Source organism: Ambystoma mexicanum, chromosome 5q, assembly GCF_040938575.1.
Source record: "Ambystoma mexicanum isolate Mex_15411 chromosome 5q, UKY_AmexF1_1, whole genome shotgun sequence".
NCBI lineage: Eukaryota > Metazoa > Chordata > Amphibia > Caudata > Ambystomatidae > Ambystoma > Ambystoma mexicanum.
Genome location: NC_090933.1, coordinates 365,436,185 through 365,464,035, shown reverse-complemented (window position 1 = coordinate 365,464,035; position 27,851 = coordinate 365,436,185). Strand labels below are relative to the sequence as shown.

The following is a 27,851-nucleotide window of genomic DNA, read 5'->3' as shown; positions in this document are numbered from 1 at the left end:
ATCTGGAGTAATATGAAAAATATCTGTGGCACCCTCAAGATTTGGCAAAGGCGGCCTCACAAGAGGGCGAGAGGCGAGCCTCTTGTAGGAAAGCAATATCCACTTGGGGTTTCTGCATATACAGCAAGAGCTTTTTCTCTGCCCCTTTGTGCAATCCCCGTGATCGGCCCATGGTGGTAGGCGAGGGTCAGAGAATCATGCACCATCAAAACCAGACGAGCCCAAACCAAAACATGAAAACTGACAACGCCCCCGACACCCACCGACAACCCCAATGCACCAGTATCGTCCCCTCCCACCACTCCCATAAAACACCCAAAAGCAAAAGCATGGGAGCTATTCGAGGCTTAGCCACCCACACACACCAAATTTACTGCGCAAGCCCCAGGAGCGGTTCCCCCCATGCAAATTTGAAAAACAGAACCACATTGGAGTGCCACCGGACGCCCCAGACTTCAGTCCGGACCTCTGGGCGAAGATTCCCCAACCATTCCTTCTAACTGGCATGGCTCCGCTGTCCGCAGTGTCCAGTAAGTCACTCACATCTTCAGGAGATTGAAAGAAAAGGGCTTTACCATTGTGCTCAACTCGCAAGCATGCCGGGAACAGCATGGCGATTTTGAAACCCTTTGCTTCACTTCAATAAAGTTCTTCTGCGATGCCTGCACCTTGTTCGAAAAGTCGGGGAAAAGACGCATCTGGTCAGCTTGATAGTTGAGGGAACCCAGTTCCCTTGATCGTCGCAGCGCATGGTCCCGGTAATTCAAGATCCTAGTGATAATGGGCCTGGGAGGCGCGCCTAGCACAAGGTTACTCCCCCCAGGGATGCGATGGGCCCTTTAGATCATAAAGAAAGATAAGCCAGGTTCACCAAGCATCTCCTGCAGCAGTGCCTTCAACATTTGTTCCATAGGGATCTTGTCCGCAGCATCCGGGACCCCAATTATACCAATATTATTTCGACGGTTATCTGGACTCCAAATCTTCCTGTTTTTCTTGAAGCTCCTTGGCCGTCTTTCTGAGCACTTCCCTAGATGTCGCTGAGGACACACACTCCACTGTGGAGTGGCGCTGTTCCGCTTCGTCCAATCTGTCGCTATGCCTGTTGAGCCGGGCCGGCCTTGTCTTGGGAGGATAGCTGAGGGGCAACGCGCCCGCCCTGGTAGCAAGACGACGCGGAGCAACACAGGTTCGATCCCCGGGTCTGTGCTTAGAAACCTCTGGGTATTAAGCATGTTATAAATAACCAATTACAATATGATCCACCTTACTGGTAAGAGGGTCCATTTTGTTGTCAAGTGAGCTGATGCCGGTTTGCAGTTCTGCCAGAATGCACTTTATGTCCCTAAGAGTGTCCGGCGGGGGCTCCAATCTGGGGTCAGCCATCTCCTCTGCAAGGGGTACCAAACGTGAGTTTTGATTGAGACTTGTGCTTTCCCATTTTGTGTCCAGCTATTGCGTATCTTCAGGTGTAAATCAGGGTTGACCAGGTCAGAGCAGCGCACTGCGACCCACCCTGTGTTGGGTACACTTGACAGTCACACAAGGGGGGCCCTAGCACCACCACCAGCTCAAAAGTCCTTATACTGATGTCCAATGACTGAGCCACCTCTTCCGACCAGTGCCAACCGCCAGACTTAATAGTAGGCAGCTGCAAGCCCTCAGAATCCACCAGCCTGCAGGCACCCACAACTAATCTCCTGTAGAGGCTCCCCAACCCACTCCACGCTCAAGAGCTGTATAGGACCACCAGCACCCAGAGTTAATTGCCAGTTTACGGCACTTGAGCAGTCCACCAAATGGGCAGCAGATCAGGTGATGGGTTGGGGCGCCCAGCCTCACTTCCAGGATACAGGCACCTCTCACTGGGTCCTCGGGCCGCACCAACTCGTTAGGTTGCGGACTTCTTGGGCCACGACCCGCTACAGCAGCACGGGGGAGCCACTCCCAGGTGCTGCAGCACTTCCAATGCAGGGGGTGACAGCTTCAAAGGGTAGGATATTTTCCAGATTTACGGTGGGATTCCTCAGGAGCTTACATCAGAGAGGCAATCTTGGCGCAGCTCTCGAGCGCCCCTCGCTCCCGACGCGTTTCCCTTTTGGCATATAGGCAAGTGGGATCTAGGCTATTGCTTTTTTAAGAAAAGCGGCACAAGGGAGCGGAAGTCATCACATCGCTAAAGATTGCCTCAAAGGGTATGGGAATCTTTAAGGAGTGTAGGCACCTTGACTAACTGAGTACAACAGGTTGACCTCACTGATAACTCTGGTTTACATGAAAGAGTGCAGCTGGTGTCAAAGGCTCACGTAATGAGGCATTGTTCTTTATTAGCAGGATTAATTTAGCGTGCAACCTTGACCTGTTGTGACCACCCCTTACTTGGAAAGTATGTGCCCTGGTGGGCATGAAGGCCGGGGGGCTCGAAGGGAAGGGACACTCAGAACTTTGTGTTTTGTGTTGCTGTTGGGTTTGTTCTGTCACTGCTTTCTACTAATAACGTGTTCACCAATCCACTGGAGTCGCAAGTGATCCTTTTTCCTCGACACCACAGTGTGATTCCTTGATGCTGGGTTCAGAGAGAGGGTGATCGTTAACATCCAAATATTTGTGTACAAATCCATGTTTTAAGTTTGTGTTAAAAAAAAAGTAGGACGAACAAAGACATAGCTCATGGGGGGTTCCAACGTGCGGTGGCAAGAACCAAAAGAGTGCCCACATTTATGGCTGTAGTTAAAACTTGAGACAGCCAGATGTCCGAGATAGAATGAGCGCAGTCTTGTAGGTGGGAGTAAAATGTTGACATTTTAGAACTAATGAGAGTTGCAGCATTATAGGTATACAGCGATGGGCAGTACACAGAAATTTGAACTACACTCCATGCTTAATCGGCAGTCTGTTATCAATTAAAAAAAACTGGATGCTCTGAGCTACAATGGACAAAAACAAGACGGGTAGTAGAACTTTGAAGAATTTAGAAAGAAAACGAAAAATCTATCAGAGTAGATGAAGATAACGTGAGCAGGAATATGAGCTATGACAGGAACAATGGAGAAACGTGTGACAGCAAATTTGAAAGCAACGTCTTTCACTATGAGGACATATTTATGACATGCACTGAGAGAAGAATATGTTTGAGAACCACCGATTAGGATACCAAAGAAAATTGCTTTCTCCTTGCCTGGGGTTGATCGAGGCAAGCATAAGAGGCTTAACACATTACTCACTCTACTACCCTCACCAATAGTGGCCAATGTCCCCCCAAAAATTGGGGCCAATTGGTAAATAGCAAAAAACTGGAACATTTTTGGGGACAAAGGGCTGAAATCTGCGAGTGCCTCCGAAAACTGGGGACGTTTGGGAGGTAACCTTACCTGTCGTACTCCTCGGAGGGTGAGATGACGGGTATGTTGATCCCCAACTCGTCAATGTTATAACGGGGATGCCGCGGAATCGCGCATCCTCCAAATAGTAGTTAATCCCTACTGACTTTAAGAGATCTAATGTCGCCCTTTTTGGAGGTTAACTGATAGTCACTTTAATGCTGGCCACGAACTTGTAACGCTTTGTGATCATCGTTTATGATCGATTCATATTACAAAAGGAGAGCTACTACACTGCAGTCGGAGTTTCTGCTTTTAACAAGGTGATTTCGAATTGGGGAGCCCCTCTCCTGCGTCACAAGAACGCCGCCATGATTTATGTCTAGTGGCTGCAACCGCGCACGCGCCAGGCAGACAGCAACTCTCGAGCAAATGCCTAGAGACCGAATTGAGCGCGAAGAAGGCTTTACGTGTTCATGTTTGAATCCGTTCCCGGGTCTGTGTACTCTCAGCTAACGCAGCGTGCATAGTCTGGGAACGGAGACGGTGTAGCCACTCGCTGAAACGCCGAGGTCCACTGACAGGGTAGTAGCAGGAAACACGGGTTGGGGGCGGGGCGTTGGAGCCAGCTCTGGGTTAGAGACTCACTACGCTGTCTCCTCCCATCACCCATCGGCGGGAGCTCCTACCCACCCGCTCGGTGGATGGAGCTCAAGCAAGTATCCGATCCTGTGTTGCTAAACCCGGTGTTTGTAAACATGGCTGCTGAGGATAGCGGCAGTGGCCCTGGCAGGGTATTCGTGTTCGATCGACGCTTTGAGCAGAGCGACAGCGGAGACCAGGCGCTTGCGGTGCCGGGAGCAAGTGGCTATCGAGACTTCAGAGTCGCAGTCTGCAAGGTAACAGGGGCTAACGATGTGGGGCACCCCAAGGAGTGATCGCAGCTTTACTCCCTCGACCTCAAGTAGCAGGGTGTTGATTGAAGGTGCAGGCATGTATCTGAAATGGCCCAAGTCGAAAAAATGACAGCTTCCCTTCTGTCATCACAAAAATAGTACTCTGTTATAATGCATGTCAATCGAAAGTTCAAAGTGAACCTGCATCTGCTTGTCAGTGCCGCCTCCTCATTCACAGAGAGACATGCCTCTCAACCTACCTTTAGAGGGGGAGCTTTTTTTATTTTTAGAGAAGGCTCTTGGTTTATTTGAAAAATGAAGATCAATCCAACGAGGGGGACAACCTCAAATGGGGAGTGTCCTGAGAGGGTTGGTAGAACATGTATGCAAGGATTATTTTTATTGGTTTATGTAAGTCTTTTGTACATATATATTAAACTATAAAAGCATATGCCAACGTTGCTAATATTAAAAACACACCAAGGTATATACAGTTAACGTATAAGTCCTCTCATAGCTCCAATGCATTCTTCAAGACCATTCGTTATTTAGCTTCTACGTGGTTGGTCTACTTTTTTTTTTCCATGTATAAGCATTCCAGAAATGACCACCTTAGTCCTCCTTCATTAGCGATTCCCAAAAGTCAACATTCGCTGAAAATTACTCTCTGCTAGCTGTGCATGTCCCCTATACTCCTTCGTTAGATGGTATAGGGCTTCAGTTATGTTAATTACTCTACATAAACTGCACTTCTTTCTCTGTTAATTCCAGACCAAGCTCTAGTAACTTTCAACATAGGCACCAAATTAAAATGCAGAAGAGTGTGGTCTATCACCCAATATCGTATGGAAAAACTTGAGTGCTCTAACCACTGCTAGAGCATGAATTGAAAACATACTACGCTCCAGCCCTATACATACTCTATTGGGTAGCTGAAGCAAGGCTTCAGGGTAGCTGTCTGCCATGAGCCTTTGTTCTTCTTTAGCCAATCTTATCTTTAAAATGATATACCTCATATCCAAGAAGTATTTTGTACAAGGATTTCAATTTGCAGATGCCAATTAGGGATTTAAATGTATCCCTCCATTTTTAATGTTTAACTTCCTAAGAGTATGCAGAAGCTATTTGTCTTGTCTTGGTTGATCATTTGCGATTTGTGGTTTTTCCATGGCAGTCTATCACTAAGCAGTATGCGAAAGTACTTGAAAGATTTAGCAGCCTTCGCGGCCCGAGCCACCTCGTATATGGAGGGGTCCTGCCGATGTGTAAGGAACAGTGTGCCGTTTCCTGAGCCGGGATATTCGACTCTCCCTCCCAGTGCCTTTGAGCCGGGACTTGTCTTGTAGTGGCTAGGTACCCATGGGTTCTCTCCTTCACCGCAGTGTGGCGGCCATCTTTGAGAACCGCTGCTTCGCCACCGCTCTCCTTTGCAGCCACCAACAATTCCGGGTTATTACATCAGGGATGTCTCACAGGATAAAGCCGGTGGCACGGGAGCCCCTAGAACTATGTGCTCCTCGTCCGCTGGCTAACCACGCACCCCATCAATGGGCTTCTTAAAAGCAAACTCTCCAAACTCTGCACCATCTTAAAGAAAAACTGGGTGCGTTGCCTGCCCCTGGCTCTATTCCGCTTACGCACTCAACCAAGTAAAGACAGTCACCTTTTACCCCACGAAATAGTAACTGGCAGGCACGCGCGCACACACCCATCTCCCCAGTAAGGAAGGCATCAGATGCCTATGGGGCGGGCTGCAGCGCTTCTGGTTGAAGAATTCAAACAGTACTTAACAAACCTAGCACGTGCGATCAAATAGGTCTCCCAACAGATTGCACCACCTTGCCTACAGGATGCACAGAGCACTGTACAGCAACCTACCGCACAAACCATGGCCACCCAACCGCTTCTGCCAGGTGAACTAATGTATGTCTAAAGCTTTGTGCGCAAATGGAACAACCCTGGATTCCATGGCCCCTATTAAGCAGTGTTTTCCGCCCCTCTTGCAGTAAAAGTGAAGGGGCTTCGATATTGGATTCACCTCTCTGATGTTCGTAGGGCACCCCCAAATACCTCACCAGTACCCTAAAGAAACTACTGAGAAACCTCAGAGTAATTACATCAGAAGTAATAACATGACTAGATGTTTCAGATTATAAACATGCATTGCTGCTAAAAGCATAAGCACTTTTTAAGTAAAAGAAAATCAATATCTCGCTCTCTCCCCCACCCCTGTTTTTGTTTGCTCTATAGGAGTGTTCGAAATGGAACACTCAATGTCAAATGATTGTTGTATATTGCCAAAGTAGATCAATATACTGTTAATTCAAGATGATTATATTCCTGCACTTGACTGCTCTCCTATTCACTATATTGATGTTTATGTTGAGAATGTATTGGGGTACATCTTTTATCTGGGCAAGTCATCGAAAAGAGGGGTGAAGGGGAGGTGTAAAGGAAAGAAAGTGCACTGGCACTGCTAAACACAACCAGCAACGCTACTGTACATATATGTATAATATTTCCCAGACAAGCAATAACAGTGTCAACACACAAGCAAACACACCTGGCCGAATGAGTGTGAGTATAAGCAAAATGTTAGTAATCTTATTTCCCGCCATTTCAGAAACTTTTTTTGTAACACAAATAATAGTAGCAATGTTAGCAGTAGTACAGTAACAAAGATATATATCACGGCATGATAGAATGAGTAGGCACGCGCTTAGGCACAAATATGATGCATACCACGGCCTAGGCCTGGATGCCATTGAAGATATGAGACATCCTGAGCACTCCAATAACTGGTACACCAACATGAGTCCGGTGGCCAGACAAACAACAAACGGTAGCTGCTATGTATGCTCATTGATACTGCACGCATCGGGGGCAGCCAGGGTGTTAGTACCACAGGAAGTTCCAATTATTGAGGCACAATGCCTGGTTCTTGCGCTATGTAGAATAAAAGTCACCTTCCAGGCACACAGCGTGCGACTAGAGCTTGTGGATCCAGACGCCCTGCAATGCAACAATCCAAGAAACCTCCGTTGCCTACAAACAACCATATTTAGTGATTGATGGACTGAAGTACGTAAACAGCAAGTGGCAGGAAACATGCTCCGCTGCCTAGCTCAAGGCCTCCTTATATACAAAGAGGAAGTGGTGGCGTTGGTGGAAAGAACATGTGCACAAATATGGACGGAGCACATCACAAAATTAACATACATGGATTGCGGCAATGAAAAAGCCAGTGAAAGTGCACAGAGAGGAGAGTTATGAACTTTGCTCCCACAGTGAAGGAACTGTCTTTATCTACTCCAACGAGCGCTCCAACAAAACATTGTTGATTTCAGACTTGAAAAGGACCACAGCAGCAGTGATGGCCTACTACTGGGTCTGTGGCCAACAAGCGTACTTGTACCTCCCACCATCAGGGAGGGGCTACTTTTCGCTGGCCACGCTGCACTCAGCGCTACTAGTAGTACCAGAAGAACAATTGAAAGGCGGGCCAATACTTAACGCAGTCCCAACAACTATTTATCAAAAGGCTCAACCGCACTGCTTGGGGAGATGCCTGAAGAATACTGACTGTTAAGCTCTCCTGAAACTTTTTTCGCCTCACTCTTGCTACCCGGCGTACTGGCAGCAGCTAATGCAAAATGGCTGCAGATAATTCGCTGGGAATTGGTCCAGTTGGCAAACGACGCAGAGCATGGTTTCAACATCATAAAGGTCGAGCTGCGTGCCCTAAGGTTGATGGTGATGCAGAACTGCTACGTCCTCGATATGCTGACGGCAATGGAAGGAGGCATGTGCCAAAAAATCAGGGATTCATGTTGCACATTCACACCCCGAGAGAATGGGTCACTAGCTCATATCAGCGAAGGAGTGCACAACCTAGGCGTTTGCATCAAAAAAGTAGGAATGCAAGGGGGGCGGACTGGTTCGACCTCACCTTCGACTCGGCCCCGTCCTGGTTAGGAGCAGTCGTGAAGATGCTGGTACCCGTTATCGTGTTCATCTTGGTCATCTTCTGCCCGTGCCAAGTGGGACTCTGATGTTGTGCCAAAGCAGTGCCTAATAGCGCAATAATGATGGCTTCCATTGGTGTTTCAAAAGTACCTCGTAATACAAAAGAAATTGGAGTACAAACTGATCATGCCATTCCCCAAATCCTCCCTATTTACTAAGGAGATGAAGTAGATCGCCTAAACCACACCATCATTGTCCCATCCCCTGACCATGAAAATTATCATGAAGTTTGGGTAGATCTAGCTAGGGATGCGGGCTGCATTTATATGGCATGCACACCCGAAGAATATGCACAGGCAGAAGAAAGTTTTCTATCCAAGCTTGGATGACAATAAAAGGAACTCCACCTTATGAGGCCTCTGTAAAAAGAGAATATTAGCGCAAGTATGCAGAGGAATTTGTTACGTAGAAGTAACAAAATGGGGGAATGTTGGGAAGGAAATGAACCTCTCCCACCCTGCTAGGCGCTTTAGAGTTAGGCAAATCCCATAACAACACTTGCGATGTACCATGGGGTACGGGGCGTGCTAAGAAACCCTGCACGAACACAATATTGCATGAAATACAAAAGTGTAGACTTGGGGCATGATTCACAGAGCGTTTGCCTATGAGATTGTGCCATTAAAAAAACTCTTCCATGAATCAGGCCCCTAGTGCGCACTTATAAGGAAGAGCCATTTTTGTAGTTTTGGTAGAAACATCCGACCCTGCATGGCTGCGTGGTAAACACAGACCCAACGAGGAAACCTGAACAGGCCCAAGTGCTAATGATAGAGAGACCCACGCTGCTAGCGCCCATAAAAACTTTCCTTTGTTCCATAACTGTTGCTAATACGTGTTATTCCAAGAAGGAATGCTTCCTGCAAGGCTGCAAGACAGTACCAGGCACCTAGCAATGCACGCGTATCGCAGCCAGGCCAAAAGCAGACCTATAACCCCCACCCAGCCCACCATAAGTTATGACACCCACAACTGCCCCAGTTCAAGACCCCTGAATTCTGCAATAGTAGATGACCTCAGAACACCAACCATATTCCCAGTGGCCATAAAAGATCTAAAAGAAAACATTCCACCTTATTTCATAATGACAAACTTTGTAATACGAGGTACAGGGTGGAATAAATGATAGTCCAAAGCGAGGGTGGAAGCCTTTGGTGTGGAGTGTGATATGAACTGAGTGAAGGAATGTGTGGGTCAGCATGAATTTAAGCCTTCCCATGTGCTAGTGCCCGAGTTTCCCAGATGCACGCCATAATGAGTAGCATTATCTTACATAGTAACTAATTGCAAACTTGTTCTTGGGTTCCTGGAGATGAGCCCAGCTGACCCTACGTGATGGAAGACGGACGGACGGATGGGGCTGGGACCAATAGCAGCCTGGTATCCCCTATGCAGCAGTCCGCCCATGTATAGGGTCTCGCCAACCAGCCACGCAGGTTTTTAGTGTATATGTGACGTCATGAGTGACAATGTGTTTCCTTAACATTCTGCCTGTATTATTTTACAGCAGAGTTCTTTGCTACCCTACCAATTTTTTGTGTGATTAAAACTTGTTATCCTTGCAAGAATCTCTTGGCCTTTCTTCCATAGCGGGTTGTGTTTTTTTCTGGCGTGAGTGTTTGTGGGTGTGCCTTCAGATGCTCACACAGCTATGAATCTGGCTCGCTACAGCCGCTCCTTACCCAGATCAGGAGTTGTAGAGGGGCGTCGCAGGAGTACTCCTACGTCCTGGCCCCTTTCCTCCATCCTTATGGGACTTTTGAGCCTTCGGCACGGGCCGGAGTATTTTATGTAGCACCACAATAAATGTCCTTTTTATTTTTATCCGGGGCCCTGCGCATGCACAGCAACAGGCCTCACCTTCACGAGCCCCACCTCCGTTCATTGCTCTTCAGTCCTTTTTTGCACACAGTCAGCATCGGTCACAACGTTTGAGTGCCTGGTGGCTTTTTCCTAGAATGTTTTTTTTTTTTTGCCTTTCTCTTGATGTTTTCTCCCTTCTTCCAGGGCGTAGTTTTTTTTTTTTCCCAATTATGCCAGGACGCAAAGGCTTTGTAGCCTGTCTGTATTGTGGGTTTCACTACGACGCAGCAGACCTGAATTCACTCTCACTAGAGTGTCTGGGACCTGACAACCGGTGGGATGCTTGTTTTTATTGGGGCACACTTTTTTAGTTTGTGCTCTAGCTCACTAGCTTCGCTGCTGGAAGGAGGTTTTCTACCACCTAGCTCTACGGGGGCAAATTCAGGACTTAAATAACAGAAACAGCGACCGGTATGTGATTTCTTTTTAGATCACCCTTAGTCTGAGATCTCTAATCGGCGATTTCCAATCAAGGGAGGGGCCAGTCAGGCTCTAGCTTTGCCGGTACTTGTCCCGATGATCCCTGTTTGAGGGTAACCTGGATACTTGGCTTCCCCCAAGAATCCCCATTTAAGGGCTAACCTCAATGTCGGCAGGGCTGGGGACCCCGCCTGGGGGCTAACCATACCGGAGGTTGCTCCGAGGTTACGTCAAAGCTAAAGCTTCAACCGGTGGGAACCAACGTCCCCCTCTCTGAGGACTAACATTACCAGGACCTTTTCCTGAGGATCCCTTATCAATGACTAATACCTCAGAGATTGAACCTCGAGAGGGTCACATTTTTCTGAAGCCATCGCATCCAATCACGGCTGCTTTGCAAAACGAGCCTCTTGCATCCATCAGCTACCCTTCTGGTCACAAAATCCTACAAGAAACCAGTATCAAGTTGTACCGCAAACTGAGTCCTCATAATCCATGTTGGGACCTCTGATTCACGTTTATCACTTGTGCCGCTTTAGGGAGATCCTTTCGCACCAGGAGTGGAATGGTCAGCACCAACACGGATGTCACTCCCACCAACCTTGTCTTTAGCCCACACTTTCTCTCCACCATATTATGTGGACCCATGCCTGGCTAGACAGAACTGGCAACAAACTTCTATTGAGTCCTGGTCAAGGCCTCCCGTTCGTCAGAGACTTGTCTCAACCTCAAGGTAGGAGCATTCAGTCATCAGAAGACGATGCCTTTGCCAAGTTCCAGGCTTTCACTCACTTGTAGCCTATGAAAGACTATTTTAAGAATATTTTTTGGGAGCTGATGCCGAATCCTCAGTACCTATTTAAACTGGCAGAAGATATGTCAGAACATCCTCAGCCAGTCAGAATAATGGAGACTCCGGTACCACCTCTACCAGCTCCTGACTTAAAAGGGCTCATCAACTGATCCCACAGATACAGTGCTACAAAGACCCCACGGATCCCACGGATACAGCGCTACAAAGACGTCCTCGCCAAAGTCGGAAAGATCTAGACAAAGCATTCAGTTGCTCTTTCAAACAAAAAGATCGATGTGAGGTATGGCGGATGGAGGCTGAACAAATCTCTCTAGGTTCTTTTCCTCAGCCATTTGCCATAGTAGTGGCAGCCGCCATGTTGTATTCCAGACAGTCGTCGTCTTCCTCACCTGCCTGAAATATTTTGAGTTAAGAAGACCTTACTCTTGCAGCTCTAGGCAAGATAGTTTATGCCAACTCTGCACCGCAATATCTTCCGGTGAATGCTAGAGCTTTACTAGTGGCTGCAAACCAAAGAACTATGGTGAGATGTTTCAGAATTCGAAAAATCTTTCCCACCAGAACATCTAGAACAGGGGTGCACAACTGATTTTGACAGAGGGCCGAAAGTACCTTACATGAGGGCTATAGTGGGCCGAAAAGTAAATGTAGGCGGGGCGTGGCCGGAGGCTTTTTAAACCCCCAATTTGTACTAAACACATGGAAAAAGAATGTTTTTGAGGGGTAACGATTTTTATTTGCATTTCAAACTTACATTTTGTACTACACATTTTCCATTGTTATAATTTAATTCTATTTAGTTATTGTATCTCGCCTGTTTAATTAACTTATATATATTTTATTGACCCTAGATACACTATGCCCCATGGCCCCCTCACCCCCAACCAACCACTATGCCCCATGGCCCCCTCACCCCCAACCAAACACTATGCCCCATGTCCCCCTCACCCCCAACCAAACACTATGCCCCATGTCCCCCTCACCCCAACCAAACACTATGCCCCATGTCCCTCACCCCAACCAAACACTATGCCCCATGGCCCCCTCACCCCCAACCAAACACTATGCCCCATGTCCCTCACCCCCAACCAAACACTATGCCCCATGGCCTCCTCACCCCCAACCAAACACTATGCCCCATGGCCCCCTCACCCCCAACCAAACCCCCCAACTCGGCACACACACAAACATGCACCAATACAGACCCGAACCCCCACCCCCCAACTCAGCATACACACACAAACATGCACCCATACAGACCCGAACCCCCCCCCCAGCACACAAACATGCACCAATACAGACCCGAACCCCCACCCCCCAACTCAGCACACACACACAAACATGCAACCATACAGACCCGAACCACCCCACCCCCCCAAACCAGCAAACTCTCAAACAAGCACCCATACAGACCCGAACACCCACCCCCCAACGCAGGACACAAAAAACATTCAAATCAAAACATTCATACACATCCGACACCCCCCCACCCCCGCATCTCAACATACACACAAAATACATTCAAATACAAACATTCACACACCCCCCCACATCTCAACATACACACAATACATTCAAATACATTCATACACATCCGACACACCCCCCCACCCCCGCATCTCAACATACACACAAAATACATTCATACACATCCGACACACCCCCCCACCCCCGCATCTCAACATACACACAAAATACATTCAAACACAAACATTCATACACATCCGACACACCGCCCCACCCCCGCATCTCAACATACATTCAAATACAAACATTCATACACATCCGACACACACCCCCCCGCAACATACACACACAAACATAAAGCAAAACAAACCCGACACACAAACACAAACAGACCACTTACCGGAGACGTGCTGGAGGGCAGGCAGGTAAGTGGCAGGTAAGCGGGAACGCTAGCATCGTACTACGGCTGGCGTGGTCCAAGGCTGAAATGCCTTCCGGCATCAAGCCTTATGGACCACGCCAGCCGTAGTGCTGGCCCTCCATTGGTGCAGCACACGCGCGTTACGTGGTTCGTAGGAGCGACGTGATGCGTGTGTGTGCTGAGCCAATGAGGGCCAGTGTTTTCACCGGCCCGGAAGACAACAAAGACTTTCCTAATGGAGGGCGGCCGCGGGCCGCCCTCCATTAGGAAAGTCTTTGTGCCTTGCGGGCCGGTCAAAAGGGCATGGCGGGCCGCAACTGGCCCGCGGGCCGTATATTGTGCACCCATGATCTAGAACAATTTAAAGGAGGTGTGTCTGATGCTAGAGTGATTACCCGGATTCCTAGAAGTTACGGCTCGTCATATGGACACCTCATTGAAGGGAGTTGCCATAGGTGTGGAAACCTGTAGGCAAGTGTGGCTTCATGCTATTCCATTTATAAAAGAGCTCCAGATTTGTTCCATCACACCACAAACAAACTTTCAAAAAAGAAGGCAAGTACCCTCACGGTTAAATCGCTGTTACTTACTAAGCCATTTACATCTAAACAAACGACTCACTCAAGCAGACTCCCAATCACACTCCTTTGCAGGGTTTCCAGGATAGAAAAGCTAGACAACAGAACAGATCACCTTTCACAGAAAAAAGCAGAGTACTTCAGCTCAAGCGGTTTTCTCCCTCTCAGCCCTAGTATCTGGAGCCTCCTCTACCACAGAAGTCCAATAAATGATGTGGTGGATCGGTCCTACAGTACCCCTATGTGGAGGGGGGAATTTCCCTTCACGTCAAGTCTTGGTGGACCATCTCTCCCACCCGTCTGTGATTTCAGTGGCCAGCAGGGCCTTCGAATTGCTACTCCCACCCCCTATCATTTCTTTGGCAGATTTCAACCTGCATCTCGCCCTAGAAAAATTGAAGATGATCACTTGGGCCAGATCTGGTCTGCTCTTCAACAGATAGATTGGAACTGTGATGTGGATCTGAAGGATGCTCTCTTCATATCACAATTGGCCCCCTTGTACTGGGGTGGGGGGGCCTCCGATCCCACTATATAAACACCGGGCAAGAAGCAACACTGTTTATTATGGCTGGGGAGCACAAATCAAACAGAACAGTGGACTGGAACTGATTAATGAGAGCTGACATCTGGGCATGCACCGAACATTGGTTTTATACTTCGAATACAATGGTCTAGACATTAGAAACAGTTGCAGCTCAGACGTTCATATTTTCAAATGTTCCCATGAAAATCATTGTTTAGTCTACGTCATAGCCTTGGCGCTAGCATACCTCAGTGGAATTCAAACAGGTCAACAGTACCCCAAAGCATCACCTCCCCATGTGGTGCCACATCGATTCACACCCCTCCCAGGAACAGTTTGCAATAGGTAAAATAACATTTGTGCTGACCGCCGGAACTTTATTATACTGCCATCGGTCAGCACCATTGCAAAACGCGAGATACCCTGCTTCCGGTGGGAAGGGAGCCATTTGCGTGGTACATGCTGTATATGAGCCTTTGCAAACCTTGTAATAGATCCTCCAAAGGCTGGCCACCTCCCAGGGACACACAAACTTACTGTTTGTTTGGTTCTCCCAGGAATGCCACTCCGTTGAGCTTCCCTTCCCATTGCCACTAGCCACGCGTGTCCATGTAAACGGATCTCTGGCTCAGGTCCACTTTCCCCCTAACCCAGAGTGCCCGTAGGATTGGCTCGCCGCCCCGTCATTACATCACCCAGTGTGGTAGAAACTGTTTTATTTTGCCTGTGAATTGAAGCTTGGGCTTTGTGTCCCGCTTCCCTGGCCCGTGGTGTGTTGATCATGTGTTTGGAGCCGGGTTCCCCAGGCCGGGCCTATTCTGAGGACATCCCTGCTGAATGTGTTTACCTGGAGTATTTTTTCCCTATCTTGTACTAGTCATAGAAAGGTCCCTTATACCGATGGTACACACAATGCATTCCTACTCCCTCATTTTCCCACGAGGCCGCCTCCCATGGTGAGACTGAAGTTTGTTTGTATGCCTGTGTTTTACACCCCTAGAAGGTGCCCCGTACCCCGTGCGTACTCTCGAAGGTGGTAGGTGTGCCCCCCTATCTGGCACTGATTTAGCACCTTTAATACACCCTCAATGCAGTTTTCTGCATTTTTGAGTTGGTGGACTCCACTTCAAGTATTGAGTGCTTCCCTTTGGCCTGGATTCTTCACCCAGGGTGTTTACAAGCATGATGTCAGCTAATGCGGCCATCCTGCTTCTCCAGTGGGTCCATGTATACCTTTACTTGGATGACTGTCTGGTGAGGGCAAGGTCCCCACAGATGGTGGAAACAAAGCTGAAATTCCTATTGTACCTGCTGTACGACCTGGACCTGCCGGTCAACTGGAGGAAGTAGTTCTTGCCGGCCCACACAAGACCTGACATTAATTGGTTTCTGCTGGATAATGGTAGATGGAATCACTGTCATTCAGAAGGCATGCTTTTATTGCTCATGAACTCTTACACTATGAGTGCGTGGTGGTTTCAGAAGCTAACTAGCCTACTGCGTACAGACGGTGCTTTTGTCCAGGCCAATGATGTGCCACTCTCAGATGGCTCTAAGAGACTCCTGGACTCAGACAGCTGAAACACAGAGCAAACAAATTATGATTTCTCTGCAGTGAGGCAGAACCTGAGTTGGTGGTCAACCCCTGAGAACATACTGCTCAGCATGCGGATCTCACACCTCAGGTTAGCATTACAACAGATTTTTCCATCATAGGTTGGGGAGCAAACTTGGGTCCCCCTTGAGTGTCAGACCTTTGGTCCCTGAAGGATCAGAATTAACAAATGCATTTTCTGGAATTGGAAGTGATATTTTTAGCTCTAAATGCCTTCTTGCCAAGTATTCAGAGTAAGACAGTTTCGATAATAACAGACAACGCTGTGTTTGTTTTATATCAACAAAGAAGACAGTGCAAATGTGAAGCGGTTTCTTTCCATAGCTTTCATATTTTGGAGTCTGTAATATAGCACATCTGTATCCTGGCTGTCAATGCCCGTGGGGCGTATCCAATACTGAGGCAGATCGCTGAGCCATCGAACGGAATCCAATCATGAAAGGGAGCTACATCCACAAATCCAACTCCTTATCCTGGGTGACTCCACCAGTGGACTTATTTGCCACGGAGCCAAATGGGAAAAGTCTCTACTTTTCTTCAAGAGAGGACCTGAACTCTCTGGGGGATGCTCTGGAGACATCATGGGAGTGCCGCACAAAGTAGCATCCCCCGCCCCCTTCCTCTGATCCATTGGGCTCTCTGCCACCGGTGCAGTACACAGTAATCTTCATAGGTCCCTGGTTGCCGGCCAGGTCTGTTTTTTACACCTTATGAACCTCTGCGAAGAACCCCCTCTCCCTCCTTCACGTTGCCCTGAACCTACTCATCAGAAAAGACAGTTCGGCACCCCTTCCCACGATCGCTGTACTTGGCTGTGTTGTACCTAAAGTAAGGGCATTAGGGCACCTGGGCCCCTGGGAGGACAAAATGCATATCGTTCATGTAGCATGACTCCACAAGATCAAAATTCAAAAGCAAATAGCTCGGGTTCTGCTAGTCGAATCCAGAGAGAAAAGAATTAACGATTTTTTTAGAAGACATCTTGTCCTTTATTTGTAGCCTAGCAGCTTTTGGCAGTAATTTGTATTTGTATTTATTTTATTTGTATAGCGCAGACCAGGCCCGAGGGCATCCGGGCGCATATCTTCAAGCACAAATTACAGGAATGGCAAGGTTACAGTTGTTACAATAAGTCAGGTTGCAATTGGTTATTTACATAAGTAAGGCAATAAAGTACAAGCGCAAAGCATCTATACTCAGGCAAGCCGTGAAAAGTGCTAATCAGATATTCAAAGAAGACACGTCAGGTGTGGTAGCTAACCAAAGCTTAGCTTTGTGTTTGAATAGGTTCAGTGAAAGGATATTTCTAATGGTAAGTGGCACAGTGTTCCAAAGTTTGGCAGACAGGACCGGGAAGCTAACACCTCCAGCTGTTTGGAGCTTATATCTAGGTATCGTGAGGCCTTGAATTTGTACCGATCTCAGTGACGGAGATGGAGTGAACTGAGTGAATCGTGAGGCTAGGTAGATGGGGGCTTGGCTATTTACGCATTTGTAAGTAAGGGCCAGTGATTTCAGTGATATCCTTTGAGCAACTGAGAGCCAATGAAGATTCTTCCTAATTTTGGAGATGTGTGCTGATCTGGGAATGTTGAGGGCTGCTCTGATGGCGTTATTTTGAGTGATCTGAAGTTTGTTGAGGTTGCGCTGGTTAGTGCCTTGGTACAATGCGTTACAATAGTCCAGTTTGGACATGACCAGTGTCCTGGCCAGGGTGATGCAATTCTGGGTGGAGAGGAATGGGTGGCAGGCTGTGATCAGCTTGCAGGTGTAGGCCGAGGTAGCAATGACTGCATTAGTTTGGCTTTGTAAGGAGAGTGTGGAGTCTAAGTAGATTCCAAGTGTTTTGGTATCTTTGGGTACTTTGATGGAATTGCCATTGATGTTGAAAGAGCTGAATGATGGGTTTAATTTATTGAGTCTCTGTTGTGTACCCAGAATGAGGAGCTCTGTCTTGTCATCGTTGAGGCAAAGCTCATGTTGAGCCATCCAGGCCTGGATGATTGGGCCATCCAGGCCTGGATGATTTGATAAATGTCATTCAGAGCTTTAGAGTCTGCAATGTAGTCGCCAGTGATAGGAATGAGTATCTGGTTGAGACGTGCACGACGTACCGCTCTGATCTGCGACCTTACCTGAGCGCTGAGGCGCAGTGTTTTTCAATATCCAATCCTGTCATAACACAGCATTTTGACGCTCTTTGTTGACTTTTTTTTCTCCAGTTAGATCTCCTCATTCCAAATGGAACCTCAACATAGTCCTCACTGCTCTTTGCACAAGCCTTTCGAATTAAGCAGACCTCAAGCAAGTAGCCTGGAAAGTAGCTTTTCTAATAGCAGTCAGGTCAGTTGGACATGTAAATGAAATTCAAGCATTTTCAGCTGAAGGACGGTTCAGTTTTTCCATAGAGATAAAGTTGTACTTTGAATTCACCCTTCCTTTTTATCCATTTTGGTGTCGGAGCTCTGCATGAATCAAGAGGTTTCTCTTACTGTTTTCTTTCTCAACCAACCTCTGAGGTGGAAATGGTTCTAATCTCCCTGGACGCCAAAAAGCGCTTCAAAATGCTATTTAGATCGGACCAGGAAATCTGCCCCGCTTCTTGTAACTTTAGGGGAGTAAATAACATCTCACCAGCATCCAAGGCATCGCAAGATAAAACGTGTCTTGTATTCTCGAACCCTATGCCATGCAACAGCTGCCTCAAACCAAAGGCTTGCATGCTCATTTGGTCAGGGCCAAGACGGCATTGGTTGCCTTTTCAGAAGCAGGTACCTTGGCATTTGATTGTTAAAGCTGCTGCTCTGACCTCTACAGCTGTTTTCTGCAAACACTCCTATTTGTATATGAGCTCATGGGCAGATACCCAGTTTGAACAACCAGTCGGAAGAAATCTTTTGAGTTAAAGGGTTCAGGTTAGGCCATTCAGCCCACAGTTCAATGCTTGGGAATCTTCCCATAAGTATGGAAGAAAGGTGACTGGACGTAGAAGGAAAGGTTACTTATCGTAGTGACTGCTGTACTCCTAGCCATATTCATTCTTCCTCCGTACGACCGCCCTGTTTACCTAAAATGCTCTAGCTGCAGTCAGAGCCCAACATCATCGGGCGGAAAAGGACTGAAGGGCGATGCACGAAGGCGGGTTGGGGAGTTGCAGCCTGTTTCTACACATGCACAGGTCCCCATGTAAAAATAAAAAGACACGTTTTTATGGTGCTACAAAAACGTTCTGGTCTGGTCCTGAAGGACAGAATGTCCCAAAAGTATGCAGGATAGGGGACTATGGACTAGGAGTACAGCAGTTACTAAGGTGAGTAATTTCTCCTATTTGTAGGTAAGTCAGAACCAACAGTCCAGGAGGTAGTGGGCAAGGTCCCTCTGCCCCCCCCCAAAGCCTTCCTTTCTGTTTACAACATTACTGCCCAGGCTAAGCTTTTCCTTTAGGCCAGCACCATGCTCCAGATAAGTTCACACCACAGCCACCACTACCCAAAAATCCTCTGGTTTCATCAACCTACAACCAGCAACTCATAGAATCCTACTGTTTACTATACCTTTTCCTGGGCATGTATTCCCTTTTGGATTTGCTGCTGGCTTACCATACCTTCTCTCGCAACGATTACTCACGCTTCAGGAGTTGTACTCCTTTCAATTATTTTTAAAAACTGCTATCCTGCCTCCAACCCTACAAGAACCTGTGTGATGTCCTGCTTTTTCAGACTGCAAGTTGTTCTCTTCCTCTTACCTGTGCACGGTAGGCCTCGGACATTTCTTTTTGTAAATCCTCCAAGACCTGTCGCTCGAGTTCCTGTTGTATCTACTTGGCCTAAGAGAAATGCCATTTCACTTTTTACTGGATGGGATAGTATTTTTTTTTTTATATTGACAAACATGGTAACTCATGAAAAAGCTCTAAAACTCGCACAGAAGTGTTCCCAGAATTGCTCATCAAAAAGCAGCATGCTCCTAATAGATTGGGTAGGGGAGTGTATGGGAGGTGGGCTTTTGAAGTGAGCAGTCTGAACAGCAACAAAGGAGGGTCCCCTGTAATGCATCATATACATCATGGCTGAACTTCAGCCATATGTAGGTCATTGTGCCCCCAACTGAGCAACATTAACTGCATGCACATAGCATTTGTAATGTGTTTAATAATCACTTTAATCACATCTCTAAATAAAGATAACCTAATCAAGCTCTGTCGTACATCTCCTTTAATTGCATGTCCGTTATTCTGAAAACCTTTCACTGACCCAATGTGACACAAATGAAAATGCGGAAATAAATATGACTACATTATTCAAACAAAATATGCTGCCAAACGTCCATATAGTTCAGCCCGCCTTGGAAATAAATATACTTGCAAGATGCTGTCAATATCCTTGCTGCTAGTGAACAGTTATGTCGCAGAATGTCATCATGTCCTTGATGCATATAAACTCTACAGTGCTAGCATTTCATCAAACACATGCTGCACAAAAGGACTCTACCAAAACATCATTTTTATGTTAAAAATGCAGCTAAATGAGTACTTGAGAAGAGCTCTACAGGCTAGATTAGTGCCCCCTCCTTCTTCCACCCACCTTTTTTTTTTTTTAAATCTGTGTTCCCCTTTACCTACTTCCGAGGTTTACCTACTTCCGAGGTCGCTCCTTTTTGTGAATTTAATCCCTTGTTCACAGCATCCAGTACCTTGTTTTAAACCTCAGGTCCAAGGCTAGAGATAGGAGGAATATTAGGAGTCTGGTGTACGCTGGTCCCTTTTTGATGCAATGACAACAAGGGAGTTTGCAGGGCCCATTCTTCATTATCTATGAAGGACGTAGTTTCATGGCATTGTCTGCAGTGCAGCGGGCACTGCAGGAGCATGATTCTGAGACACCTTATTTCTTGGGCGCAGAAGTGACACAAGTCCAGGTACCTTTCTGTCACCCGGGCAAGCTGGAAAATGTAGTTTTGCTTCAATGCACTTTAACCACTAACACTCCCGAATCATTTGCTAAATGATAAATGGGATAATCTAGCACACTATTCATCGCACGGGAATCCTGCTGCCGGTTGCCATTTGAGGCATTGCTGCATTGACAGAAACGCATGCGGCTGCCGGGCCTTTCATCCTGCAGGGACACGCTTGGTGCAGGGAGGCTAGAGCTGGAACGCGTACCCATGCTTTGCTTGAGTTTCGCATTTAGTCCTATTTTTTTTTTTGCTTGCCTTCTGGAACATTCATTCTTAATTATCTCATTTTTAATTCATCGCTAAGGCCCCCAAAGTATTCTCAAATACTTCATTGGATGAGCTAATAAGGGCCTGGCTTTGAACCGCTTGGCCGAAGTATTTTCTGGGGTGGGGGCAGGGACTGCAAGGAAAATGCTGCTGCGTGGCCCTGTCTGACGCTGTTCCTCGGGAGTAGAGACATACTGCTTCCAGGACCCATTTTGTGCTACGCTCGCAGGGGTATCAGTTGTGCTTCTGCAAGGTCTACCACCCATGCACAACCCCCACAATCCTAGTACCACCCTGCCTTCAGTCCGCACTAAAGGACGCCTCACCTAATGGAAAGCATTCCAGGGACAGACTTGTGGGGCCACCGTTATTCCACCTGCCCCTGCTCTTCCAGGCCATCTCCTGCTGGACTGCAACTTTGCACTAACTTTGTTTTCTGGAGCTGTCAGTTGTTAGTGCCTTCCTTTGCTTGGTATACGCTGCTGACTGATTAATCAATTTCCCACTAACTACTGCTTTAAAGTTATCCCAAGGAATCCACAGAACCGTCCCAGTCGAGCAATTCTAATTAAAGTAATTAGAAATGATGGATGCAATTTCCTCTTGCAAAACTGGATCTGTGGGGATGTCATATAATTTACAAGGGGGATATTAATTATTAATGGTCAAACACGCCTTTTCTCAACTTAAAAACAATATGTATTACCACAGCGGAAAGCATGTACTAATGCAATAAAACCCCCTAAACAGAGCATGGCCGGATCTGTAATGCCCTGGGGCCCACATTAAGACTTGGGCCCTGGGCATTACTAGACCTATGATGCCCTGCTCCCATCTTGGGATTTATTGCTTATGTACAAATCATTGGATGTATGATATGGCATTTATAACGCGCCTATACACGTGTTTCAAGGCGTGACGAGGCAAGGGGGTGGGAAACAAGGGGAGGACAGACAGCGATCCTACTAGGCCAAGTGTCATTCAGATCGTGCAAGTGCATGGGAAGGGGGGAAAAGGAAAAGTGCGCGGGGGAAGGGAGAGGGGAAAGTGCAGTAAATGGGAGGAAAAAGGGGAATAAATAAGAATAAATAACGGCCAGCTGGTGGCAAGTGCAAGGAAGTGCAGACAAAAGTGCTAGTGGGGGACTGTAGGGATACAGAACGGTCCCCAGATGCAGGGGTTGCCAGGGAGGCAGTGCAAGTGGGCAAATTGACGGGGCCTAGGCCAGGGATCAGAAAGGGTGGCCAGGTAACCCGAGCAATTTCAGTCAGAAAATCAGCAGGGAAGAGGGGGAGAGAAAGCAGAGGCAAAGAGGAAGGTTTTGAGGTGCTTCCGGAACCAGAGATGGTTCTCCTCGAGTTTCAGGAAGGCTGTTTCAGAGAGAGGTCCCAGCTGAAGAGAGTAATCTTGCACCAGCTCGTTGCTTGGAGAAGCGACTGACGCTGAGGGAGTTGGTGGCGGATGAGCGAAAAGCTCCAGAAGGAAGATATTTAGGAAGAGAGAGTTGAAGGTATTGTGGTCCCAGACCCCAGAAGTCCTTGTGTACAATGCAGAGGGTTTTTAACTTAATCCTTGCAGCCACTGGGAGCCAGTGCAGAGATTTCACTCCTGGAGAGATACGATCCCTGGGCTTGAGGCCAAGGACAAGTCTTGCAGTCCTGTTCTGGATAAATTACAGAGAGCGGAGGGTAGAGGCAGGTAGATTTAGATAGAGGCTGTTACAATAGTCCAGCTTAGAGAGAACCAGGGGTCTGGAGACGGTGAGCTTCTGGGGGAAGGAGAGGAAAGGAAGAATACCTCTAAGGAGATGCAGCTGGTAGTGTGACTTCTTAGAGACGTCAGAGATGTGAGGGGAGAAGGAGACAGCCGAGTCGAAGATGACCCCAAGGTTTTTAGCCTTGCAGGTGGGAGTAGGAAGAGGGCCAAGAGAGTTCCGGCCAAAGAGATGCAGGGAAGGAGGGAGTGGGTGTGCCGATGAGTAGAATCTCAGTCTTATTGGCATTAAGGCAGAGGTTGTTGGCGGCGCACCACTCCTGGATGACAGACAGACAGTCGGAGATGAGGGAAGGAGAGGAGGAGGCCGAGGGTAGCCTGAAGATGAGCTGGGTATCGTCTGCATAGCACTGAAAGTTGGGACACAGAGCGGCGATGCGGTGGGCAAGGAGTGCCAGGTATTGGTTGAACAGCCGGGGAGAGAGGTTGGATCCCTGGGGGACACCACAGGTAGAGAAAAAGATGTCGGAGAGGAAGGACCCCAGTTGGACCTGGGAGGGTCGGTTGGAGAGGAAAGAAGTCAGCCACGCAGAGCCTGTCCAGTGATACCCAGGTTATCACCAGGCGGATGAGCAGGATGACATGGTTGACGGTGTCAAAGGCAGAAGAGAGGTCAAGCAAGATGAGAACGCACAGGTTATTAGAGTCAAGGTTGGTGAGCAGGTCTTCACGGATGTTCAGGAGAGCAGTTTCCGTGCTTCTGACAGCTCTGAAGCCAGACTGATGGTCATGAAGACCACCAACAGATTCAGTGTGGAGATTGAGCTGGGAGATGGCCAGTTTCTCCAGGAGCATGCCCAGGAAGGGAGTGATGGAGATTGGGCGATAGTTAGCCGGGCAGGAGGGGTCTGCAGAGGGTTTCTTTAGAACAGGGTGCACAAGGGAGTGCTTTAGGGAGGAAGGGAAGACTCCAGTGGCGAAGGAGTGGTTGCAGAAATCGGCCAGGGCAGGAGCCAGGGAGTCGATGTGGTCCTTGATAGTTTTGGAGGAACAGGGGGTGAACCTGTTTCGACGAGACTTTCATAGATCGGACTTGTCTAGAAACCTTGTCTGCAGAGAAAAGGGGAAAGGCCGAGAAGGAGGGAGGAGGGGTGGCAGAGGAAGGGCCAGAGGAAGAACAGGCAGTAGAAGGGGGGAGGCGAAAGGAGGAGAGTGAGGACAGGATGTCCTGAGTTTTAGAAATTAAGTGAGAACCCTGTGCCATGCAGAGGGCCTGGGAAGGGACGGGAGAGGTAGAGATTGCGGCAGGATTGGCCAGTTCCTTGCTGATTTTTAAAAAGTTCAGCCGAGTTGTTAGATGCCGCAGAGACGCGCGCTTGGATATGAGCTCTCTTCTTGGTGAAGACGGAGAGCCGATATTGCCTTGGCGGCAGGCAAGTTTGTCAGAGGATGAACTTGAAGCACGCCATTTCCTCTTGGCCACCCTACACCTGCGTTTTAGGGTGATGAGGTCTGAGTCCTACCAGGAGTTGCACTTGGCTTTGGGCTTCTCATGACAGGGGAAAGGAGATCAAGAGTATCAGATATAGAAGAGTGGAGCGTGGAGAGGGCTGTGTCAGGGTGAGAGTCAGCCAGAGGGGGAGGAGGGGGTGAGAAGGTGGCGGCGAAAGCCTCAACTGACACGCGCTTCATGGGTCGGATGACCGAGAATGTGGGAGGCAGTGAAGGAGGAGGCTTGGCCTGCGGGTTAGGGAGGGTGGGGTGGGAGGATAGGAGAAAGTGGTCACTCCAGGAGAGAGGAGTGGAGAGAAGGGCAGAGAGGGGAGTGAGAGAGAGTCGCAGAGGTCGCGAAAGAGTCCAGAGGGAGGACATGAGGCATCCTAGTGGATGTTGAAGTCTCCAAGAAGAAGGAGGAGTTGAGTGGTAGAGGCCAGGAGTGAGGAGGAGAGGTCTACCCATTCAGAGAGGAAGGAAGAAATCTGACCAGGTGGCCGATAGATAGTAGCCACAGTAAGGGAATGGCTAGGGGAGAGTGAAAGCATTCAAAAGAGGAGTAGGCCTGCGTAGGAGTGACAGTGGCAGGAATCCACTCGGGGAAGATAAAGGCTACACCCCCACCAGAGCGGTTGGGCCTGGGTGCAGAGAGGATCTTGTAGCCATCAGGTAGGAGTATGTCAAAGCTGAAGACGGATCTGGCCGTAAACCATGTCTCAGTGAGACCGAGAAAATCGAGGTCAAGTTCTTCTATAAGGCGGCAGATATCAGAGGAATGTTTAACAGCTGAGCGGGAGTTCAGAGTGGCAATGTGGAGAAGGTTGCCCTCCTTGAAGGACTTCCGGGTAGGGGTACAGATCAGAGGTAAGCCCTGCGGAAGTGTAGAAAGCGCCCAAGAGGGGGCAAGGAGGGAGGGGGAAGGCAAGGTAGCCCGGGAAGAGGAGAGGGGACAGCAGGAGAAGAAAGGAAGTTGATGAGGCACGGAAAGCGTCTATCAAAGAGATGAAGGTTGGCCTGAGGGGCTTGGACCACAACGGTCCCGTTAGAGTAGACATTAATGATGACCTTATGGGTCCACAATTAATGGGAGAAGAGGAGAAAGGAGAGGGCACAGAGACCATATGAGGGGTCCATAGATCTGGTGAAGGAACGACAAAGAGGATGTTGGTGAGAGTTTCCTTGGCGGAGGCGCTGGTGTAGGTATCGGCGATCGGGAGGCCTGGGTTGGAGACCAGGATGTCCTTTTTAAACTTCTTCCTACCAGTCTTGGTGAGGAGAGCAGGATAGTCAATAGAGAAGCAGTTAGAAAATTTAGGGGAGACAGAGAGCACCATAGAGTAGGTGGGAGCGGAGGGGGGGGTACCAGGGGTAGACAGACTAGACAGCGAGAGGCAGTGAGAAGAGATATTGGATAAGACGACAGCACTCAGGATGCGCACGCACAAAAAGCACAGGACATTCTAAGACGGGAGAGAAGAGATGCCCATGTTTGAGATTCCTAAAGAGGGAGAAAAGGCCTAGGTTTCACAATGCAATTTTAGTGGTGCAGCTTCAAGCAAATTTAAAACCAGTGGAAAGCCACCTAAGTTTGAGATTCCTATAGTTCTTCTACATGTTTGGAAGAAATCTTTAATGTGTAAACCAAATGAGGTGTTCAACATGTTTCAGTATTGCAAAAAAGATGTTTCTTTAACATTTGAAACTTTTGTGTAATCTGAAAACCTACACCGTAGACCATTCTTTCCTTTTGTTGGTGCAATATGTTCAAAAACGGTTGGGTTCTGTGCTTAAATGTTCAATCAATGTGTTTAACATCCCCTCATTGTTTTAAATTGGATTAGAGTTTTTATATTGAAAACCTCCTTTTGCTTTTTTTTAAAGGCATTTGGTATTTCCTCAGACGACACCTTTGTCATCACCACAACAAGCCGAATTGTAGTGTCGAGTTCAAATTTCAGTAAGTATGGATCTAATTTTCAATGAATTAAGAAAAAGGCTGCCAACAAGGGATTATTGGGTAGGCTTATGTTCCTTTACAACTGTTCTCTTTATCCATTTTACATTTGTTAACACTTATTACCTTTGTGTTATCCTAAGAGTCTTCACTTGCACAGCCCAGGGCTTTTCTGCCCTGAGTGTAGCCCCAGGGATCTGCCTCGTTCCATTGCAAGTCAGTGTATTTGGGCAATAGACACCTGGGTGGTAGGCCCTGCTACTGCGAAACCATCTGTGCCGTCCACCACCTAGGTGATTATTGCTATTGGCACACTGGCCTAACGTCTGGGATGCTTAGCGGTTTTCTTTTAAGAAAACATTCTTTGCACGCACCATGCAATGCTTATTTGTACCAAAGAGAAAACAGCAAATCACTACAAAGAAGGTGTCCATGCAAAATGAGTTGACGCAGAGCCCCTTTCCAATTTTAATGCCGTTCCAACAACAGAAGAAAGTGTCACAGAAGGAGGAGAGGAATGGACTAGGTGACCCAAGCAGGTAGATTTAATTATTCCAATTTCATTTGCAGAGGAGGGGAAGGAGGGCAGGTGGCAGCAGGGACCAGCTACAACAGCTTGCTCTTTCCAAGTAACCAGATTGACTACTTAGGGCCAGTTGGGTGCTAATTCGCATTCTAAAACAAAAAGTGAAACCTGAAAGTTTGCTGTTGGCTATCTTATCAATAATTCAAAGTTGAGGTGGAAAGATGTCGTAAAATAATATATTGGAGGGATTCTCACAACCTTGTGTTACCTTTCGTGCTCTCTGGAGAGAATGTGCCAGTCTTAAACGGACTGGAGCAGGCTGCTTTGGTTTTGTAATAACATTAATACTCCTACGTCCCGTCCCCTTTCCTCCATACTTATGGGGCATTCCTCCTTTGGGACAGGCCTGAGTCACTTTTTTGTAGAACCAAAAACAATTGCATTTTTACATTTTTACTTGTGGGCTAGCTCATGTGTGTCTTTAGCCCTGCCTTCCTGAGCCCCGCCTCACCCCCCAGTCCTTCTCTCTGTGTGGTTGGAATCAGACACATGGTAGCACCTGCAGGCAATTTATTCCTGTTTCTTTTTGTCCTGTCATAATTCGACTTCCTGCCCGATTCCGTCAGTCGGTCTTTTTCCCCAGCCTATGCCGAAGTATAGAGGATTTGTGTCGTGTGGGTCGTGCGGGTGTCCGTACGTGGCAGCGGATCCCCACAACCTTTGCCTCCGGTGTTTAGGATCAGAACACTGGTGGAGTTCCGTTTCTACTGTGAAACCCTTTCGGTTCGGACACTTCAGCGAAGACTTCTCTGGTGGGAAGATGTTCTTCATTGTGTTACTACAGACCAGCTCAGGTAATTTATAGAAGAAAAGCGTTGTCATCCGGTGAGTACCTTTCTTTTTAAGGCACCCCACCCAGGTGACGTCTTTCCATCTGGATTAGGCAGGGGTCACGTTGATCCTAGCACTACCAGGGCTTGCCCCGAGGTGCC

At 47.8% G+C, this 27,851-nt stretch overlaps 1 protein-coding gene and 1 long non-coding RNA gene across 3 annotated transcripts in view; one reads left to right on the top strand and one right to left on the bottom strand.

The window, feature by feature from the left end:
• Window positions 1-3,643, bottom strand: part of LOC138497401 (uncharacterized) — a 33,245-nt gene extending 29,602 nt beyond the window's left edge. The window contains exon 1 of the long non-coding RNA XR_011278574.1: window positions 3,372-3,643. This is a non-coding gene — a long non-coding RNA (uncharacterized lncRNA). The remainder of the gene's footprint in view (window positions 1-3,371) is intronic.
• Window positions 3,644-3,778: 135 nt separating this feature from the next.
• SMCHD1 (structural maintenance of chromosomes flexible hinge domain containing 1) overlaps window positions 3,779-27,851 on the top strand; it is a 3,133,956-nt gene continuing 3,109,883 nt past the window's right edge. For both annotated transcript variants that reach the window (XM_069620859.1, XM_069620860.1), the window contains exons 1-2: window positions 3,779-4,219; window positions 26,261-26,336. In XM_069620859.1, coding sequence (XP_069476960.1) covers window positions 4,025-4,219; window positions 26,261-26,336 — 271 coding nt within the window. In that variant the 5' untranslated portion in view covers window positions 3,779-4,024. The remainder of the gene's footprint in view (window positions 4,220-26,260; window positions 26,337-27,851) is intronic.